This window comes from Artemia sp. Qi Xiang Cuo, chromosome 4, assembly GCF_049724085.1.
Source record: "Artemia sp. Qi Xiang Cuo chromosome 4, ASM4972408v1, whole genome shotgun sequence".
NCBI classification, from domain to species: Eukaryota; Metazoa; Arthropoda; class Branchiopoda; order Anostraca; family Artemiidae; genus Artemia; species Artemia sp. Qi Xiang Cuo.
This window is the reverse complement of record NC_142797.1, coordinates 46,562,441-46,585,911: the sequence shown is the minus strand read 5'-3', so window position 1 is coordinate 46,585,911 and position 23,471 is coordinate 46,562,441. Positions and strand designations below refer to the sequence as shown.

The 23,471-nt window shown below is 33.3% G+C and overlaps 1 protein-coding gene across 1 annotated transcript in view; it reads left to right on the top strand.

Moving 5' to 3' along the window:
- The first annotated feature begins 410 nt into the window (after positions 1-410).
- Positions 411-23,471, top strand: part of LOC148953167 (facilitated trehalose transporter Tret1-like) — a 24,019-nt gene continuing 958 nt past the window's right edge. The window contains exons 1-3 of the mRNA XM_089087893.1: positions 411-550; positions 6,491-6,623; positions 19,137-19,351. Coding sequence (XP_088944019.1) covers positions 509-550; positions 6,491-6,623; positions 19,137-19,351 — 390 coding nt within the window. The 5' untranslated portion in view covers positions 411-508. The remainder of the gene's footprint in view (positions 551-6,490; positions 6,624-19,136; positions 19,352-23,471) is intronic.

Sequence of the window (23,471 nt, the reverse complement as noted above, 5' to 3'; positions counted from 1 at the left end):
CTATTTGCGAGAAATTTGGTTTGTTTTCAAATTGACTTTATTATCAGTTTTAATTTCCCTTGGTTTTGGATTTCATTTATTTATTCTTTGTCGTGTTTGTTTGCTTTAATTTCGGCATATTGTGTGATTATTTCTGCTTATTGCTAGTTTTAATATTACATTTTACGTTTCTGTAGAAACCTTTTTTTCGGAATTATTTTCATTATTTAATTCTAATTAGCGTCCGTCATTGTAAACGTGTCAAAGATCTAAAAAATCCTATTTGTTCCACTCCTTATTCCTTAATCCGACAAATATATTTAATGAATCCAGTTTATTCAAAACCCCGTTTTTGAAATTAAGAGTAATCCAGGTATACTACTTTCCCACAAATTTCTTCAAATCGCTCAGGGCAAGGACAAAATCCAGGTGATCTTTCGTAATATTTAGTGGCATAGCAGGTACATCAAAAGTGATTCCAAGTTCATTCCTCAGTCGGCCTAACACCGGTCAATAGGAAAGAGCAAATATGACCAAATCTTGTGGGTTTTTGTACAAACTTCTGCCACAGGTATGTTTATTTGATTATATTACTGTAAATACAGCTTTGGGAATTATTTTACAGATTAGCCCTAATCAAAACGGTATTTTTTTCTAGTTTCAATGTCCTAGTTATTTATTTTGTATAACTCATACCTTTCTTTTGAAGGAATTTACTTCCTAAAGTTCGAAGAATTGGAGCATAAAAAGTAGATTAGGATGGATTAATAATATTGTAATTACGATGAGTAGATTAAGAATAATTTAAAGACTTTACTGGGGCCAACCTGCAGGGGCGGATCCAGGATTTTTTTTAGGGGGGGGGGGCAAAATAGGTTGATCCGATAAACTTGCATTAGGAGCAAGTTTAATTAACGCAAACTTGCGTTAATTAAGTAAATTACACTACTCTAGACTACGTTAGGAGGGGGGGGGGAGTGCCCCCTGGATTCACCACTTCCAACTTGTAAATAATTGCACCAAATAGGGGTACTTTTTAATCCTCTTCCCAGAACGAGATTAGATAAAAAAAATTAATTTGGGTGAGAATTTTAATGATAATAAAAACCATTGCTTCAAGTCAAATTTGTTTGTGTCTTTTACATATTGTAGGTGTGAATTGATGTTTACTATATTTGTATATTAATTTTAACTTCATCTAAAAATGCTGTAAAAACCACAGAAATTGTGGGAAAGGGGCCATTTTATTTGTATGGTTTTTCAGTGCCACCAATAAGGGGGGGGGGGTAATTTCTCACTATATTTCCTCCTCGTTTAGGTTTAGAAAATACATTTTTTGGCCTTTTCATTGAAAAATAGCCTTTTTTATACTTTCGCCTCCCCTCCAGGGGAGTCCCCTCTAGATTTTGATAAATAAACTTGACATCCCCCCCCTCCCCCAACATTTTCGTGAATTAACACCGCTGGTATTACCTATGTAGGATATATGTGGAACTTGTTGCTAAATGCATTGTATTATTTTTAGGTTCATCTAAATCTCACTCTTGTTCTCTTTTGTCAAATCTCTTCTCTTTTGTTGTGAAAACCACTACAAAAAGGGGAAATAGAGACAGCTTTTGGCTCTCGTCCTGTTTCTTTAATTAAATAAAAAAAAAAAAATTTTTTTAAACTGAAAGTAAGGAGCGACATTAAAACTTAAAACGAACAGAAATTATTCCGTATATGAAAGGGGCTGTCCCCTCCTCAAAGCCTCGCTCTTTACGCTAAAGTTTTTATTGTTTAACAAAAATAGAGTTGTGAGAAAGTCAAACTTTAGCGTAAAGAGCGAGGCGTTGAGGAGGGGACAGCCCCTTTCATGTACAGAATAATTTCTGTTCGTTTTAAATTTTAATGTGGCTCCTTACTTTCAATTTAAAAAACTTTGTTTTTTTTTTATTTAATTTCTGATCATTTTTTAGTTAATGCAGCTTTTATTTTGGCTCGCAGGCATCGAATAAGTAAACAAAATTTGCATTAAAATTTTACTTATCTTTTGCTACATGGCTGTCTCTAAATTCGGTTCTGACGTAATTAAGAAAATGGCTTACGAAACGAACTTCTATATTCGTATATTTTTCTTCTGGCAAAAAATACAAAGTTACAGATGTTTGCCGATATGAGCTTGAAACCTATGTAATAGGGTTTTCTGATACGTTGAATCTGACGGTGTGATTTTCATTAAAATGTAGCTTTTATTTTGGCTCACAGTCATTGAATAAGCAAAAAAAATTTGCATAAAAATTTTACTTTTCTTTTGCTAAATGGCTGTCTCTAAATTTGGTTCTGACGTAATTTACAAATTAACTTACGTAACGAACTTCTATATTCTTATATTTTGCTTCTGGCAAAAAATACAAAGTTACAGATTTTTGCCGATATGAGCTTGAAACCTATGTAATAGGGTTTTCTGATACGTTGAATCTGACGGTGTGATTTTCATTAAAATGCAGCTTTTATTTTGGCTCTCCGTCATTGAATAAGTAAACAAAATTTGCATAAAAATTTTACTTTTCTTTTGCTAAATGGCTGTCTCTAAATTTGGTTCTGACGTAATTTACAAATTAACTTACGTAACGAACTTCTATATTCGTATATTTTTCTTCTGGCAAAAAATACAAAGTTACAGATGTTTGCCGATATGAGCTTGAAACCTATGTAATAGGGTTTTCTGATACGTTGAATCTGACGGTGTGAATTTCATTAAAATGTAGCTTTTATTTTGGCTCACCGTCATTGAATAAGTAAACAAAATTTGCATAAAAATTTTACTTTTCTTTTGCTAAATGGCTGTCTCTAAATTTGGTTCTGACGTAATTTACAAATTAACTTACGTAACGAACTTCTATATTCGTATATTTTTCTTCTGGCAAAAAATACAAAGTTACAGATGTTTGCCGATATGAGCTTGAAACCTATGTAATAGGGTTTTCTGATACGTTGAATCTGACGGTGTGAATTTCATTAAAATGTAGCTTTTATTTTGGCTCACCGTCATTGAATAAGTAAACAAAATTTGCATAAAAATTTTACTTTTCTTTTGCTAAATGGCTGTCTCTAAATTTGGTTCTGACGTAATCTACAAATTAACTTACGTAACGAACTTCTATATTCGTATATTTTTCTTCTGGCAAAAAATACAAAGTTACAGATGTTTGCCGATATGAGCTTGAAACCTATGTAATAGGGTTTTCTGATACGTTGAATCTGACGGTGTGATTTTCATTAAAATTCTTTCACTTGTAGGGGATTTTTCTCCCCACTTGAAAAAATCAGGTAAATTTTCTCAGGCTCGTAGCCTTTGATGAGTAATACAAAACTTAATAAAATTTATATATTTAGAATCAGTATTATAAGCCCCTTCTTTTGATACATTTATTGACATCAAAATTTCGTTTTTAAAAGTTTCGATTACTATTGAGCCGTATCGCTTGTTTTTTTTATTGTTTTTTTTTTATTACGTATATGTTATTACGTATATGAGGGGGTTCTCCCTTTAGTCAATACCACGCTCTTTGCGTTAAAAGTTAAAATTTTGTTTAATTCACAAACCCCTGAATCACAAAGGCCGTTTAATTAGAATAGATAGCTCTTTTGAAAGCACTAAAAAAAAAACTGTAGCGTAAAGAGCGAGGTATTGAATTGGGAGTGAACCCCCTCCTATACGTAATAATTTCTGTTCGTTTTAAGTTCTAATGTTGCGTCTTACTTTCAGTTGAAAAAACTTGTATTTTTAAATTTAATTTCTGATCGTTTTTTAAATAATGCTTGGAAATCCGGTCCCCCTTCATAAAAACGTCCCTTACCCCAAAGAAACATCCTCCACGGAAAGATTATCCCGAGTAACCCCCGCCGCCCGCCCCCCCCCCCTAGAAAAAAAATCCATCCTGAAAATGTCTGAATACTTCCCAATAACCAATACAATATGTAAGCAATGGGCAAAGTTCATAACTTGAAGCCCTTCCCCTGGGAACTGTGGGGGATTAATTCATCCTAAAAGACAAGTTTATCAGATTTCCGACTATGCTGAACAAAATGGCTATCTCAAAATTTTAATTGGGTGACTTTGGGAAAAAAATGAGCGTAGGAGGGGGCCTAGTTGCCCTCCATTTTTTTTGGTCACTTAAAAAGGGCACTAGAACTTTTAATTTTCGTTCCAATGAGCCCTCCTACGATATTCTAGGACCACTGGGTCAATACGATTACCCCTGGGGAAAAGAAAAAAAAAAAAAAAAAAACAAAAAAAAAAATAAACACGCATTCGTGATCTTTCTTCTGGTAAAAAATGGAAAATTCCACATTTTTGTAGATAGGAGCTTGAAACCTCAACAGTAGGTTTCGCTGATACGCTGAATATGATGGTGTGATTTTCATTAAGGTTCTATAATTTTTAGGGGGTCTTTTCCCCTTTTTTCGAAAATAAGCCAAATTTTCTCAGGCGCGTAACTTTTGATGGGTAAGATTAAACTTGATGAAACTTATATATTTGAAATCAAAATTAAAATCTGATTCTTTTGATGCATCTATTGGTATCAAAATTCTGTTTTTTGGACTTTCGGTTACCATTGAGCCGGGTCGCTCCTTACTTACAGTTCGTTACCACGAACTGTTTGATTAAATTTCGGATGTTCGTTATCTTACGTAGTTCATTTAGAATCTAAATAAGTTAGTCCAGGTTAGACGCATACGTTTTCCAATACCAGCCAAAAACCTCTGAAGTGTCGAAGGGAAAATATTCGTACCGGCAGAATGTTTTGTGTATTTTAATATTAATAATTTATTTCTTACCCGGTAAGTACAAAAAACAAGCGGAGCAAAATAAGAAAAACGCAAAAAGCACTAAATAAGTGGGTAAGTGGATGAAAAGGGCCAATAAATCTAAGTGTATTTAACTGTTTATATATTTTTGAATCTGCCATAATGTGAAATTTTGTTAGGTTTTTCTGTTTAAGGGGGCTTTTTACCTTGGTCCTCAGGAATCTCTTTTGTCAGATTCTTTATTTACCACATAACATAGTTGCTTTCGCGTCTTTTAGAATTGGCACCCCAACCAAAACGTCTCTCCTCCCATCCTAGTATAAATTTCATCGTACGGAAATTGTCTGAAAAATTCAAGCAATTTTTCTTGTGTACCTAAATGTGTCGAAATCAAAGATCGAACAGTCAAATAAGTATGACCTTGTTTTGGGTGGCGCTCAAATTCTGAGGGACGCTCTACTACTATCAATAACTCGCTGCAGCATAAAGTCCCCTGAGGCCAAAACAGCTGTATAAAATCGTTTTGCACCCCAATATATTCAAAGCTTTACCCCTCCCCTCCCCTGAATCTCCAATTTTCTTTAAATTCTTTCTTTTGACGTCTTTCCACCCCGTTTGGGTACAACCTGCTTTTTCTCCGGTCCCAGATGGGAGGAAACTTTGTTTTTCTGGTCAATATAGAGGGGAGCCCCCTCTATATTGCACCCCGTTTGGGTACAACCTGCTTTTTCTCCGGTCCCAGATGGGAGGAAACTTTGTTTTTCTGGTCAATATAGAGGGGAGCAATTCACACCCACCCTTTCTTCATAGGGAGGAATAGTCAAAGAAAAAAAAATTCACCCACTCTTGTCAATATTTATAGAAAGAAAATTGTATGCAAGAAAATAGCGACGTTAAAATTTAAAAGAACAGAAATTACCCTAGATATGAGGGTTCCCCCTCAACCACCATGTTTTTTTCTAAAGTTGAGTTATTTTATCTCAGTATTTCGGGAATGATACGACTTATTTTAAAAAGCGATAGTTAAACTTGAGCGTAAACATTGGGGCGTTGAGGAACCATTACCCCCTCTTAATCCATCAGAATGTCGAGTAAAATTAAGTAAACGAGTTTTTAAACACGACTTTAAGAGCAAACTTTAAGGAGGAACATGAATAACCCTGAATACGAGCCCCATTCTTAACTTTCAAACTCCCTATTCCCCCAAACTCTTTCCGTTGATGTTGAACCTGCACTTTTCAAACTTAATACTGATTAATGTAAAACAAATGAAGCATGCTAATATAAAAAGAGGCAAGAATAAAGCCCGTTAATAAAAATGGTCCTCTTAGTTCTTGGAACTAGTGCTTGGAGGTTGGCTAAAGAAATGGTTTCTGATGGCACGCTCCCATTTTATCCTGACGTGTGCATCTGAAAATAAGATTACCGATTAATGAAAACTTGCATATGAGTTGTATTATTGTTTCTCAATCTTAATAATATTATAGTTCTGTGGATTCCCCCTCCCTGGAATGTCGGTCTGTTGGAACCTCACAGGACGGGTTAAAAACCATCCCCCAAATGCAGGCTATGGATCCCTTAAATCCTTGCTATTTTGCATAAGAAAGGTATAAAGGAACCCTAAAAATTGATAATCTAACAGACTTTATAGTTTTCTTTAATTAAGCCTCTGCTGTTTCTCATGACATTGGATAAACATTTTTGGTTTATGTTTCAGCTACTTGCCACTATCTGCGTCTCTGTTGGGTCTGTTGGTTTAGGTTATGACGATGGTTGGGCCTCACCAGCTATACCAAAAATGAAGCAAGATGGAAATTTTACCGCATCAGAAGAAGAATTTCAGTGGATAGGTAAGAGTAATGCGTTGAACGCCTATTTCAGAGCCTTGAACTACTTTTTTTTCAAAATAAAAAAAGGTCCTTTCAAAAATAATACTTAGAAAGTTTGATCAGTATATGTTCGTGCAAAAAACTGATATATTATAATCTGTTTCAAAAAACTGATTTCTTGGGAGAAATAATCTTTTTCTTTACTTTTTAACGAATCCGGGAAAGTGGACTTCAGCACGTTTCACAATGCCAAAAATAGGCAAAAACAACTCTAACGAAAGGGGGAAAACATCCCTAAAAACAATTATATTATTAAATTCAGTAAATCCGAAGCCTTTTACCGAAGATTTCAATCTCCTATGTGCAATGAATTTTTATAATTTTTTTAGTATTTTTATGAGGATTCCGTTGCGGGTTTTTCTGTTTGTTCGTTTGCTATTTTTTTTTATTATTATTATTAGGGGTGATTCTGTCGAACCAATGATCACATGGCATAGGGAAAGGAATCATTTCAAGGGGATATTGTAGGTTCTAATGCTCCTTTTCACACAACAGTATTTATTCAATAATTCTAGAATTAAACAGTTTTTTGCATGTATTTGTTTCATATAGTCTATGGAAAATGTTATTTTCAATTCACTTTAGTTCCATACACCAAAGTCGAAATAAAGATCTTTGCATGTTGTGAACCTATATTTGTAATACTGAATGACAACCTAGTAAAGCAAGAATTCTTTAAACTTTTAGCTTTTCTGTAGCTCTGTAGGTGTTGTGATTTCTGGTGATTTCATACTAGGCTAGTATAAAAGTTTCTAAAAGCTCCAGAATCATCGTCTTAGATCATCTGAATCATCAAGAACAAACTGCTCAACACCGAAAAATATGAAATGTTTTCTTTGGATTGTTTTCAGAGGATTGTTAGGCTAAATGACTTCAATACAATACAAGTGACAATTGTAATAATCGTCACAAAATTTTTTTGTGAGCTGAAAGTTTTTTGTTTGCTATTTTTTGAAATGAAATTACCAGGATTTTTTAGTTTAAATAAAACAATATGAAATTGGTATGAATCGACATATTTTAAGCTATTTTACATCTGAATTGGGACTATTTCGATACGAACAAGTGACCTACTTAGAGAGAGGACTAGAATCCGTGTACGAACAAGATCACGTGCCTCTTTCTAGGCCAATGAATTTACCGTGAATTTATGTAACAGGATGCTATCGAAATCAACCTACGTAATAACTGTTTGTTATGATTCCAGACTTTTTTTTTATAAAATCCTCGTATCTGATTAAATATTATTCTTGAAGTAGAACTTTCATAGGGGATGAAGCAAGGCTAGATATTATTCATATTTTTAATTGAATTGTATGAAAGGGAATAAAAGAGTTAAAAGCGCGTAACAGTTAAGGTAAGTCTGAGAGGATGGTAAGTTTAAAATGTATCTGTGCACCGTTGCCAGAACATAGGAAACGTCAGACATTAATTGACATTTTAGGGGATTAGGGTTTTCTGTAAATTGTAAAATCCAGTTTATCAGTGCTACGAATAATTAATACATCCAGAAACGATAATTTATTTGCATTTTTCAATTTCTTAGGTAAATTGTAAATTTCGATCATAAGTATTAGGGCAATCTAGAAAGCCCCGAAGTCCACTTTCCTCATAATTCCAGAGTAATATTGTATCATCCATATAACACCCCCAATAGACATGTTTTAAAAAATATGAATTTAAGTCTCAATTTTCACGGCGTTCTACATAAATGTTTGCTAATAATTCGGATAGCATTGCTCTCATAGGGAGACTATTTTTTTTTGTTGATAAAAAGAATTATGGGACTGGAAATAGATTGAATACATGTTACAAATTTTGACTAGGGAGGTTTAAGTTTTTCCACTAAATCTAGCGAATTATATATGTGCGATTTTTGAGAATAAAGCAAAGGTTTGAAATTTGTACGTAACCAGTTTCCAAATATGGGAAGCTTGGGACTTTTATATATGTTACAGTTGACCTTAAGCGAAATCCTTGTCAATGTAATTTCGATAAACCGTGTGACTTTGGGCCAAAAACTACCTTGGGATGCCTTTTAGTTTACTTTTTCTCAAAATGACATGAAATATGCTTACGGCTGTACTAGTTCACTTTAAGCCTTTTTTTCATATTCTTTTATTATTTTTGTGACTCGAGTTCAGAAGAACATTTTATCATATATTATTAGTATTTTCAAGGTTTTTTTGGTAGCCTTGATGGTGCATTTTCCTTCTAAATTAGCTACAATAGCAATACCCTCTATTTTTTTTTTAAACTTCTGGCTGTTTTCCAAATCATACCCGGACACATCCAAGATATAATTTGAGGTATTGGCCCATTAAAATCCTGATTAATTGCATTAAAGACATGTAAATAAATACCAATATTTAAGCTATTGCAAAAACATGAAAATTGGGAGGAGGGGACATGGAAATGTCTGAGGTCAACAAAAGTACGATTTATCGAGAAAATATTAAAAAATTTATCGATTATAGTATGAATGACATGCAAAAACATAAATACTACTACTACTACTAGCTACTCACTGCAACATTAGGACACCTGAGGCCAATACAACTACGTTTTATCAAGAGAATATCTGAAAATGTTTAAGATATAGTACGAATTGATTACAAAAAAAAAAAAATAATAGAACTACTTCTAGCAACTTGCTGCAACATAAAGACACCTGAGATGAATACAGATACGTTTTATCATGAAAATATCAGAAAATTTGGAGCTACATTAAGTAATGCCTGCAAAAACCCGATAATACTACTTGTAATAACAAATTACCCCCGTACAAAGGCATATGAGGTCAACAAAATTACGTTTATCAAAAAATTAATAGAAACTTTACAGATTATAGTTTTAATGATTTGCAAAACATGAAATACAACTACTACTGCTAGAAATTCCCTGCAACATAAGGACAGCAGAGATCAATACAGCTATGTCTTATTAAGAAAATATCTGAAAATGACACCTGAGGTCAATGCAGCTACATTTTATCAAGAAAATATCTGAGAATGTTTAAGATATAGTACAAATGGATTGCAAAAAACATGAAATAAAACTACTACTAGCTATTTTCTGCAACATAAGGACACCTGAGGTTAATACAGATACGTTTTATCATGAAAATATCTTAAAATGTTGAAGGTATAGTAAACGAAAGACTTGCAAAAACATGATATTACTACTAGTACTGACAACTTACTGCACTACTAAGCCATCTGAGGTCAACAAAAGTACGATTTATTAAGAAAATATTAGAAATGTTATAGATTATAGTATGAATGACATGCAAAAACATGAAATAATACTACTACTACTAACAGATCACTATAACAAGAGGACACCAGAGGTCAATACAATTACGTTTTATCAGGAAAAAAATCTTAAAATGTTTAAGATATAGTACAAATGGATTGCAAAAAAAAAAAAAAATGAAAATAGAACTACTACTAGCAACTTGCTGCAACATAAGGACACCCAAGGTCAATACAGATGCGTTTTATCATGAAAAATATATTAAATTTCTGAAGCTGTAGTAAGAGAGGCTGTCAAAAATAGGATGATACTTATATTACCAACAACTTACTGAACTACTATGCCATCTGAGGTCAGACAAAGTACATCTCTTCGAGACAATGTTAGAACCTTTGTATATAAAAGCATGAATGACATGAGAAAACATGAAATACTACTACTACTACTGCTAGCAAATCACTGCAACATAAGGACACCAGAGGCCATTTAGTCTAGGTTACGTAAGCGCACGTAACCTAGACTAAATTAATCTTAAAAATGAATAAAACCCAACTTTAATGTTTTAGTAATATTGAGTCACTGACATTTTTTTTTTAATTTTAAGATTTCATATTCTTTCAAAAATACGACTTGAAGTCATATCTGAAGCTGTAGTCTCGAAACTGTAAGTCATTTGTCAGCAATTTATAATTAGCAAAGTTAGACTTAGTCGCTGAATCACATATCAGGTTTCTTCAAAAAAAAATTTTTGCATAAAATAAGTTTTAAATTTTTTTTTAAATAACTCCATTAATTCAAAAATGAACAAAAATAGAATCAAGTAGTTTACCAAGCATAGAACTACCACAAGTTACCATCAATAAATAAATGAAAACCGAAACAAACAGAAATTGGAATAAGTAGAATTCTACACGATCAAAAATTATTCTGAGTAAGGCTTTCAGCACTAGGATTTTTAAAATCCAAAATATAATTAGTAACTTATTGAAAAAAAAATCAAAGAATTGATCTGTAACCTATTTCTTTTCATTGAGAAAATTCAGAAGAGAACTTGAACTTTTCTTCACTTCGTTGAGAAAACTTAGAATTAAAGTGGAACTTTTTATCTTCATGGAGAATATTCACAATGAAAGTATAACTTTTTTCTATCTTCTATGGAAAATTTAGAACAGAACTTTAAATTTCTTATGTCTTTGAGAAAATTATGAACTGAAGTGGTACCTTTTTATTTTCTTTGGAAAAAATTAGAATTGAACTTTAATTTTTTTCTTTTTTTGAGAAATCTTGGAATTAAAATGGAACTATTTATCTTCATGGCGAATATTTGCAATCAAAGTATAACTTTTTCTATCTTTTACGAGAAATTTAGAACAGAACTTAAAATTTTTTTCATTTCTTTGAGAAAAATCAGGACTGAAGTGGAACATTTTTATTTTCATCGCAAAAAATTAGAATTGATCTGTAATTTTTTTTGGAGAAAATTCAGAAATGAAAAGAGGAACCCTTCTATTTTTCAAAAATTAGAATTGATCTCTAACTTTTTCATTGAGAAATTTTTCAGAAGAGAACTTGAACTTTTCTTTCCTTCATTGAGAAAAATTTTAACTAATGTGCAACTTTTTATCTTCATGGAGAATATTCGCAACCAAATCACAACTTTTTCTATCTTCAACAGCAAAATTTAAAACAGAACTTTAAATTTTTTCACCTCTGAGAAAATCAGAACTGAAGTGGAAGTTTTTTTTCTTTTTATTTATCTTTAGTAAATTAGAATTAATCAGCAAATAATTTCTTTTTGTTGATAAATTTCTTGACGAGAAATTGAATATTTCTTTACTTTTTTGAGAATGATCTGATTTAAAACGATACTCGTTTTGTTCTTATAGATTATTGGCGATCATAATATAACTTTTTTCTATCTTTGAGGAGAAATTTAGAACAAAACATTAAATTTTTTCACCTCTTTGAGAAAAAAAAGAACTAAAACGGAACCTTTTTATGTTCGCCAGAAAAAATTACAATCGATAAGCAACTTATTTTTTTCTTTGAAAAAATTCAAAAGGTAGCTTGAAATGGTCTTTAAATTATTCGGAAAAAACTCGCTCGGCGTGGGACTTTTTATCTTCGGCAGAAAAATTCTACTTTTCTTCGACTCTTTGATGAAACTCAGAAATTATACGGAACTCTTTTTAATCCTGTTAATTACTATAAGTACGTGCACAACTTTTTTCCTTTTTTTCTTTGAGAAAATTCAGAAGAGAATTTGAACTTTTCTTCAATTTATTGAGAAAACTCCGAATTAAAGTGGAACTTTTTATCTTGAGAACAGAAGTTGAACTTTTACTCACTTCTTTGAGAAAACTCAGAATTAAAGTGGAACTCTTTAACTTCATGGCGAATATTCACAATCATAGTATAACTTTTTTCTATCTTTAATAAGAAATTTAGAACATAATTTTAAATTTTTTTCTTCATATCTTTGAGAAAATTCAGAACTGATGTGGAATCTTTTTATTTTCTCTGGAAAAAAATAGAGTTGATCTGTAACTTATTTCTTTTCATCGAGAAAATTCAGAAGAGAACTTGAACTTTTCTTCACTTCATTGAGAAAACTTAGAATTAAAGTGGAACTTTTTATCTTCATGGCGAATATTCACAATCTAAGTATAACTTTTTTCTATCTTCTATGGAAAAATTTAGAATTGCAATCCATTTGTACTATATCTTAAACATTTTCAGATATTCTCTTGATAAAACGTAGTTGTATTGGCCTCAAGTGTCCTTATGTTGCAGTGAGTTGCTAGTAGTAGTATTAGTAGTAGTATTTCATGTTTTGCATGTCATTCATACTATAATCTATAAACTTTCTAATATTTTCCTGATAAAGCGCACTTTTGTTGACCTCAGATGGCTTAGTAGTGCAGTCATTTGTTAGTACTAGTAGTATTATCATGTTTCTTGCAAGCTATTCATACTATACCTTCAATATTTTCAGATGTTTTCATGGTAAAACGTATCTGTATTGACTTCAGGTGTCCTTATGTTGCAACAAGTTGCTAGTAGTAGCTCTATTTTCATGTTTTTTTCAATCCATTTGTACTATATCTTAAACATTTTCAGATATATTCTTTATAAACCGTAGCTATATTGGCCTCAAGGTGTCATTGTCAGATATTTTCATGATAAAACATAGTTGTATTGGCCTCAGGTGTCCTTATGCTGCAGTGAGTTGCTATTAGTAGTAGTAGTATTTCATATTTTTGCATGTCATTCATACTATATTTTCTCGATAAAACGTACTTTTTTTGACCTCGGATGGCTTAGTAGTGCAGTAAGTTATTGTTACTAGTAGGAGTATCATGTTTTTGCAAGCCTTTGGTGCTATACCTTCAACATTTTCAGATATTTTTCATGATAAAACATATCTGTAATGATTTCAGGTGTCCTTATTTTGCAGCAAGTTGTTAGTAGTAGTTCTAATTTCATGTTTTTTGCAATCCATTTGTACTATATCTTAAACATTTTCAGATATTTTCTTGATGATACGTAGTTGTGTTGGCCTCGGGTGTCCTTATGTTGCAGTAATGTTCTTGTAGTAGTAGTAGTATGTTATGTTTTTGCATGCTATTAAAACGAAAATTTGTGAATTTTCCTTTGTAATCTTTACAAACCCTACTTTTTTTTACATCGGGTAGCTTAGTACCGCAGTAAGTCGTTAGCACTAGTTGCATTATTATGTTTTTGAAAGCCTTTGTTACAATACCTTCAAAATTTTCAGATATTTTTCTTGATAAAACGTATCTATATTGACTTCAGGTGTCCTTATGTTGCAGCAAGTTGCTAGTAGTAGTTCTATTTTCATTTTTTTTCAATCCATTTGTACTATATCTTAAACATTTTAAGATATTTTCTTGATCAAACGTAGTTGTATTGGCCTCAGGTGTCCTTATGCTGCAGTGAGTTGCCAGTAGTAGTAGTAGTATTAACATGTTTTTGGAAGCCTCTCTTACTATACCTTCAACATTTTAGGATATTTTCACGATAAGACATATCTTTATTGATTTCAAGTGTCTTCAAGCTGGAGAAAGTCGCTATTTGTATTTGTATTATCATGTTTTTGCAATCCATTTGTAATATGTGTTAAACCTTTTAAAATATTTTATTGATCAAAAGTATTTGCTTTTGCCTCAGGTGTCCTTTTCAGATATTTTCTTGATAAAACATAGTTGTATTGGCCTCAGGTGTCCTTATGTTGCAGTGAGTTGATAGCAGTAGTAGTAGTATTTCATGTTTTTGCATGTCATTCATATTATAATCTATAAATTCTCTAATATTTTCTCGATAAAACGTACTTTTGTTCAGCTCAGATGGCTTAGTAGTGCAGTAAGTTGCTAATACTAGTAGCATTATCATGTTTTGCAAGCCTTATTTACTATACCTTCAACATTTACAGATATTTTTCATGATAAAACGTATCTGTATTGACCTCAGGTGTCCTTATGTTGCATTGAGTTGCTAGTAGTAGCAGTAGTATTTATGTTTTTGCATGTCATTCATACTATAATCTTGAAATTTTCTAATATTTTCTCGATAAATCGTACTTTTGTTGACCTCAGACATTTCCATGTCCCCTCCCCCCTATTTTCATGTTTTTGCAATTCCTTAAATATTGGTATTTATTTACATGTTTTTAATGCAATTAATCAGGATTTTAAAGGGCCGATACCTCAAATTATATTTTGGATGTGTCCGGGTATGATTTGGAAAACAGCGAGAAGTTTAAAAAAAAAATAGAGAGTATTGCTATTGTAGCTAATTTAGAAGGAAAATGCTCCATCAAGGCTACCAAAAAAACCTTGAAAATACTAATAATATATGATAAAATGTTCTTCTGAACTCGAGTCACAAAAATAATAAAAGAATATGAAAAAAAGGCTCATGTCTATTGGATGTGTTATATGAATGATGTAATATCACTCTGGAATTATGAGGAAAGTGGACTTCGGGGCTTTCTAGATTACCCCAATACATATGATCGAAATTTATAATTTACCTTAGAAATTGAAAAGTGCAAATAAATTATCGTATCTGGATGTATAAATTATTCGTAGCACTGATAAACTGGATTTTACAATTTACAGAAAACCCTAATCCCCTAAAATTTCAATTAATCTCTGACGTTTCCTATGTTCTGGCAACCGTGCACAGATACATTTCAAACTTGCCATCCTCTCAGACTTACCTTAACTGTTACGCGCTTTTAACTCTTTTATTTCCTTTCATAAAATCCAATTAAAATATGAATAATATCTAGCTTTGTTTCATCCCCTATGAAAGTTCTACTTCAAGAATCATCAATTATCAGATAAGGGGATTTTATAAAAAAAAAGTCTGGAATCATAACAAACAGTTATTACGTAGGTTGATTTCGATATCATCCTGTTACATAAATTCACGGTAAATTCATTGGCCTAGAAAGAGGCACGTGATCTTGTTCGTACACGGATTCTAGTCCTCTCTCTAAGTAGGTCACTTGTTCGTATCGAAATAGTTACCCCCTCTCTACTCCCATAAAGGTGTCAATTTCCGCTCTTTTGTGCCGCAAAACAACCACTTTCGGCCCACATAGGGTCAAAATACTGTCGAGCAGAAATTATGAGATATTCAAACGAAGCAGAACTTTCAATAATATGTATAAATAGCCACCCCCTCACGTTTCAGAGGCGGACTACGCGGTGCCACGCGGTGCCACAGTCGTCTTTAAACATGCGTAGAGTCAAAACAAGTAAATGTTTATTATATAGAACCTACACGCAGTCTTACTTACGGTTATGCAGTACAGTTATTGTACAGTGACACACCAAACTGTTTTTAGGGGGGGGGACTGGTAAATCAATTTGTGTGGGACGGAGCGTCTGAAGTTTTAAAAGGACCAAGTTTTCGTGAGAGGCTAATTAGATCAATATGGAGGGGGAATTTGCCTCCAAACTTCCTTTCATTTTAAGAAAGATATTTGTGCTAAACGGGTAACAGGGATTCGGAAAGGGGGATAGAAAACAGGAGGCGCCAATCACCAAAGATGAAACTGGTGGGGGCATCTTCCGGCAGTAAGATATGTCCGATGAATCCCAGCCCCCTCCCTTAGGAATTTAAATGTTACGACCTGAAAAGTAAGTTTTGGTATGTCATACCCCTGTCCGAAGAAAAAATTAGAGATACGCGTTTCTTAGTTGGAATGTCACTGTTATGTAAAGCAAAACTTTGACGTAAAATGTGGGGGATCGAGGGGGTGAGCCCTTCTCATATTTATGACAACAGTGAACATAATATTAAAAATGTAAGTAGATTAATTAAAATCATCTTTTTTAAATAAAATAAAAGTTCAAAATGGGGATAAAATCCTTTTTAATAGACAGTGTATAGAAAATTCACAAAAAATACCAGATATTTCGGTCACATATACAGTGATCGTCATCAGTAGTAAAACTGATTTATTTTGATATAAGTAAAACTTTATTATGAACTTTTATTTTATTGTCATGGAAAGGCAGTGTGGTCTCCGAAATTATCTTTTTGAAATGCAAGTAAAGAGTGAGATTAAAACTTAAAATGAAAGTAATGAGTCACCTATCCCTAGGCTCCTCACCTTACTCTTTACCCTTAAAATTAAATTATGCTTTACTGAGACAATAAATAGTACCTAAGGTATTTTGAAAAATTAGCGTAATGGGTGGGTGGCTTACCCCACCCCCCCATTACACCCACCCTTATGAGACTGGCATTGTTGTGAAACTTGGAATGAGCTTCTCAAAACCGAAAATATTCACGTTATTGTTATTGTACTGTACAGTTATTGTATATGTACAGTTGCATCTTATTGTACTGTACAGTTATTGTATTGTAGTGTACAGTATTGTACTGTACAGTTATTGTTATTGTATTGTACAGTTATTGTACAGTGACACACCCAACTGTTTTTAGGGGGGGGGGACTGTTAGATCATTTTGTGTGGGACGGAGCGTCTGAAGTTTTAAAAGGACCAAGTTTTCATGAGAGGCTTTTTAGATCAATATGGAGGGGGAATTTGCCTCCAAACTTCCTTTCATTTTAAGAAAGATATTTGTGCTAAACGGGTAACAGGGATTTGGAAAGGGGGATAGAAAACAGGAGGCGCCAATCACCAAAGATGAAGCTGGTGTGGGCATCTTCCGGCAGTAAGATTTGTCCGATGAATCCCATCACCCCTCCCTTAGGAATTTAAATATTACGACCTGAAAAGTAAGTTTTGGTATGTCATACCCCTGCCCGAAGAAAAAATTAGAGATACGCGTTTCTTAGTTGGAATGATACTGTTATGTTAAGCAAAACTTTAACGAAAAATGTGGGGGATTGAGGGGGTGAGCCCTTCTCATATTTATGATAACAATGAACATAATATGAAAAATGTAAGTATATTCATTAAAATCATCTGTTTTAAATAAAATAAAAGTTCAAAATAGGGATAAAATCCTTTTTAATAGACAGTGTATAGAAAATTCACAAAAAATACCAGATATTTCGGTCACATATGCATTGACCGTCATCAGTAGTAAAACTGATTTATTTTGATATAAGTAAAACTTTATTATGGACTTTTATTTTATCGTCATGGAAAGGCAGTGTGGTCTCCGAAATTATCTTTTTTAAATGCAAGTAAAGAGTGAGATTAAAACTTAAAGTAAAAGTAATGAGTCACCAATCCCTAGGATCCTCATCTTACTCTTTACCCTTAAAATTAAATTATGCTTTACTGAGACAATAAATAGTACCTAAGGTATTTTGAAAAATTAGCGTAATGGGTCGGTGGCTTACGGGGCAACATCCTCTTTCATGTATGCGATAACTTCTATTCTTTTTTAGTCTTGCCGTAACTATTTACTTTCGTCTGAAAAAATTCGTCTTTTATTTAATTTAGGGTAAGAGTAATTTTAAAATGGATTCAACAGGTCATAATTTTAGTATAGAACAAATATTAGCCGTCCAACGTCGAACGGCTACAAAAACCTTCCTTACTTCCAACTTTTGGTAAGTCCTACCTGTTTTCTATGGATATGGTACCTGGCATTGGCAATAAGGCTAAACATTATTACTTAACATTCGAGGCTATTTTTCGATCAATTGAAGGATAAGTATCTCCTTTGGAGACTGGCATTGTTGTGAAACTTGGAATGAGCTTCTCAAAACCGAAAATATTCACGCGAAAGCATAAAATATCAAAATACTTGAATTGATAAGCACCTACAGTCTTCTCAGTAAAAACAAATTTGGCTAATAAACCATAGTTTGATCCTGTTCTGAAGATCTCCCTTAGAGACAAGATTATTTGTATTAAAGATTATTTAAGTCTTAGGAATAGTTGTGAAAAACCTTAGACGCTTCGTGGGCTCGGGCTAGAGACAGTGCCGGAATTTTGTCAAAATCCTCGGGGGGGGGGGGGCAAGCTTGGAGCCAATTATCCAAAATCAAGTAAAAATGAAAGTATAAACTAAAAATAAGCCATTTGGTACCATAAAGGTACTATTTAGTTCTGTAAAAGTACTATAAAGGTACTTTATAGTACTATAAAGGTAAATATTTACTAACAGTTTGATCTGTTTCTGTTGATGCTTGAATTATGCAGGTAGTTCTTGATTTTGACAAGATTTTGGAAAAAAAAAATTGGAAAAACCAAACTGAGGTCTTGGAGGGGTAGTTGCCCTCTCCTTGCCCCATAGAAAATTACGTCCCTGGCTAGAGGCCTTCTCTTTGTGCCTGCCTGGGGGGAAGTGGCCAAGACGTCAACGACATTTTTTGCCTGATCATTCAAATATTCTGTTTTTCTATATCATATTGGTTTCTCAATAGACTTGGCAGTTCTTCCCAAAATATAGCATGCCTCCTTTTCTTACTTGCAACGATAGTTAAATATTAGAGATTTTGATACAAAATTGTCTTTACTGTACCGTAAGACCTAAAAGGACTTTTCGTTTGCAAGAAACAGCTTGTTAATGACAGTTGAAGAACCCAAAACACATTTTTCGTAATAGAACATCCTTTGAGTTATCAGAGCGTACATGTACCCAACTGTGCCTCCAACCATGGTCAACCAATTTCCATTATGTGTCTGAGCTTGTTTACGTTTCTATGTCGTTATTTGAATTTCTTTCAGCATTATAAACTGTCGATTGTTTTATTTTTTAGCTAGTGGCACACCTCTTGGTACAACAATTGGGTCTATATTTGCTTTTCTTATTACCAATAAATTCGGCCGACAGGGTACCATTTTGAGGGTCTCTCCATTCTATTTCATTGGATATCTTTTGAGTGCCTACGGATTTAACTCTGCAATCGTCCTGGCAGGAAGAATTGTTATTGGAATTGGACATATATGCAATGTGATGGCTGCACAAATTTATGTAAGTTTCGTCCTTTTTTGCGAGTAAATTAAAAACATGGAGCACTGGTTCAAAAATATACATGAATTCAGCTATTAAACCACAATCTTACATGGGACAAAAATTGTCGAAAGTAGAGTTGATATATTTAAGTCATTTTGAGGGTTGCTTGCAACATTTTCCTTTAATCCGGATAGTGTATAGCACGCCAATCTTTAATTCTAGATGTTCAAATCGCAATCCGGAGTGTTACTGAAATACCTCTCTCTTATTGTATAATTCATCAAATTTCACCTCAAATAGTTCGGCTCCGAACAAAAAGCAATGCATGTAAAAGCTTTCAGCCAATATCTATTTGGCGTTTTTGACGAAAATAAAACGGAGAAAATTCGATTTCTTTTGAAATGGAGATTAGAATTATTGTTCCAGTTGAGATGATTGGCAGAAACAAGCAACCAAAGACGTAAGTTTTCCTGCAACATTGCTGAAAATGGAACAGTTGTAATTGATAATTTTTAGGAAATGTTTATTTTAGATGAAAAAGAAATCCCATATAGAGATCGACTTTTACGATTTTTCTTCGTCTTACTACAGGCTTCGCTACTGACGTGCAAAAGGAGTAGCCTATTCACATGGAAAACCTAATTATTTGAAAACTTGGAGGATTGGTTTAAAAGGGAAGGTAATTTTCGATTGTTCAGTTAAAAACATAGCATTTGCAAAAATTTAAACTCTAAAACATGTGGTTTTCCTTGAATGAAAAAAGTTATGCCTGATGAAGAAACGGTGGAAAATTATTAACAAAATGAGATGCGTTTTAAGTAGGTACGATGGTTGCCTTAATTACAATACTCACTGAATAAAGCCACTCGTGGTAGATTCTTTCTTAGTAACGCAGGATACTCAGTGCACAAACGAGCAAAGTGCATGAAGGTAAAACAAGAGGCCTTACCCTTGAAACTTTCAGTTTTACCTCAACTCTAAATGACTATAAAACAATAAAACATCGATTAAGGTAGGATAGGTTTGATGGTGTGTTTTGGCTTCATACATAGATCTCAGTCTTTCCCTTGAAGAAGAAAAAAAAAATACTCAATTCATTTTGCTTTTTTGAAAAAAAGACTAGCCCGTCTATTAAATTTTTGATTTTCCAGGGACTTTTTACCGTAAAAAACTAGAAAGCTTCCCTCTAAACTGTTACAGAGTGTGTGCTATAGTATGTGACAATTTAATGTCGCAACAACAATGCAATCGCTTAGAAAGTGTCGTTTCAATGTTAAATTGTCACAGAGTAAAATGTAACGACATGCTGTTAAGGGGGTGTATTTTAGCCCTTCAGGGGGTACCGGGGGCTAAAATTTGAAATATCAAATAGAAAACCACTGATAATTTTTTTGAAAATACTTTCATCAATAGTCTTTGAAGTAGAATTGAAACCTTGAAGTAGATCAACTCTGAAACGTGACGAATGCGGACTAGGCAGGCCAGTGACTGGATAAGTATGACTTCGATCAAAAAATTATTTAAGTCAAATTATTACGTTGTAAAAGTTCTGATCAATTTTTTAAGACTGAGAAAGTGCATTTGCTTCCTCAAGCCGGTGATGGGGGTAACATTGTCATTTCAAAGGACATACTCTATAAAATGCTCCGTTTTTGGCATCTATACAGACAATAAACGTAGGTTTTGTCCAAACGATTTTTGCTTTGGAAAAATACCCCTGGAAGAAATTACAAGCATTTCTTTTACCATAGAAAAAGATTCAAAGTGAGGACAAATGTTGAACTGCTTCCTGAAAATCTTTTTCTTGTAAATCCCAAGCATACACCAATAAATTGGGCTGAACTTTTGACTTTGAAAAAACTTCATTTTGAAGAGTGGGCTTAGTGGCCTTATCGTTTTGTTTGTCTGAGGTCTTGAATTCCCCTTAAAACAAAGCTCCAAACCTTAGGTCTGTTTTCACCAAACAGACTTGTCATCCTTTCAGAAGCAAGAACTTCCAAGTTCATTTTCGTCTCATTTTGATTATAGATGGTTATTTATGAAATTTGTTAGTGCGAATTGGATTTTTTTTTAAATTTTGGCTTATGCGGGGGGGGGGGGGGTGTGATTTGCTTAGGAACAAGGTGTAAATAGTTCTCAACCACCTCGGTCCGCTGCAACTCCCCTAGAATCGAGCCTCAGGTTCGATTGAGTCTTACTCTGAATCGAAATACTGTCGATTAATCCAAGCAACCCTATGAGCTTAGTCCTAACTAACAGTAACTGAAGATGACTGTACGGAAATTAGTCAATTTTTAAACCGGTTGATATGCTAATTTGGAATGATCAAAGAATGATCAAATCGTTTCAAAGATTGGCTGAGCTTCCGTAAATATGTACATCTTCACGTAATTTTGAGTTCAAGATGGTTGAACTCAAACCAGTTCAAACCATTTGGTTTGAGCTGGTCTTGGTTTGAGTTTTGGTCTGATGGGGGTTTATATCTCTAAATCGACTATGCTGATTGCAAATATCTCGGGAAATCAAGAGTCAAATATGCGCTTGATGGTTCCGCGCAACTAAGTTTACTGATTCCACTATTTCACTTAGAATTAGTCCAACTTTTTGCTTAATAATTATAGTTTTCTTCTTCATATAAGCAATTAAGATGGATATAAATTGAAAGTTCATACTCATAGTCAGAAATATTAAGCGCTACCGTTTTCTGTGTAATTTAATTTAAGTATATATAGACATTTGGCTTTATGGTTTGATTTTGTCTGAATATCCCCACCAACCCTTTCCATAAGAAAAGGTTAATGACACCCTTACTTGCAACTAGAAGTATCTAGAAAAAAAAAAAAAACTGATTTTTAACCCCGACACTGAACTAGACCTGATATATTTTTGCAAGTTTCAAGCTCAGGATTTTAAATTCAAGCATAAAATGTCTATCCCTACTCGTAAAAACTTGAGGCCTACACAAATTAGTTCCGTAAATACTAGTACGTAAAGTAGGTCCATAGCATGAAGTCTACTTTTAGACCTGTAGTTCATTTACATAAGGCTATATCCACTTTAAGAACTGTCCTTCGACAGCTGAACTGATAAGACTTTGATACTAGGCTGTCATATAAAATGTACATGCACATTATAAGTCCTTTATAAACATTTATAAACGAAAGATTCCTGAAGGTAAAAGTGAAGTCTATGTCCACGTCTAATCTAAACAATATAATAACTATTACTACTACTACTAACAACTCACCACAGAAACAAGCCGCCTGAGGCCAACACAGAAGCACATTCCTCTTCCATCCCAATCTATTCAAAGCCTCCCTCATTCGTTCTTTTTACAAAAAAATATTCATTTTCAGAATCGCTTCTAGTTTAACTGCCCCCCTCCCCCTTCAAATGCATTGATGTCAACAGCAAGATGAAATCAACCAACTGTTCATTAGAAATAAATACGAATAATAATGCAGACCATACATCATACAACGATTAAGCAAAGGAAAATATTGTAAAGTCATGGGGTAGATAACTCTTTGTCCCAAGGCCCCTTGCTTATAACAGGCAGTCCTTTGTATAGAAATAAAAAAAAACAAGTTTTTTAAACTGAAAGTAAGGAGCGACATCAAAACTTAAAACGAACAGAAATTATTCCGTATATGAAAGGGGCTGTCCCCTCCTCAACGCCTCGCTCTTTACGCTAAAATTTTTATTGTTTTAAACAGTTAAGTTGTGAGACAAAGTCAAACTTTGGAGACAAGAGCGAGGCGTTGAGGAGGGATCAGACCCTTACATAAAAAGAATATTTTCTCTTCGTCTCAAGTTTTGATAGTGCTCCTTACTTTCATTTTAAAAAACTTGTTTTTTTATTTAATTTCTGATCGTTTTTTAGTTAATGTAGCTTTTATTTTGGCTCACCGTCATTGAATAAGTAAACAAAATTTGCATAGAAATTTTACTTTTCTTTTGCTAAATGGCTGTCTCTAAATTTGGTTCTGACGTAATTTACAAATTAACTTACGTAACGAACTTCTATATTCGTATATTTTTCTTCTGGCAAAAAATACAAAGTTGCAGATTTTTGCAGATATGAGCTTGAAACCTGTGTAATAGGGTTTTCTGATACGCTGAATCTGACGGTAGTAGT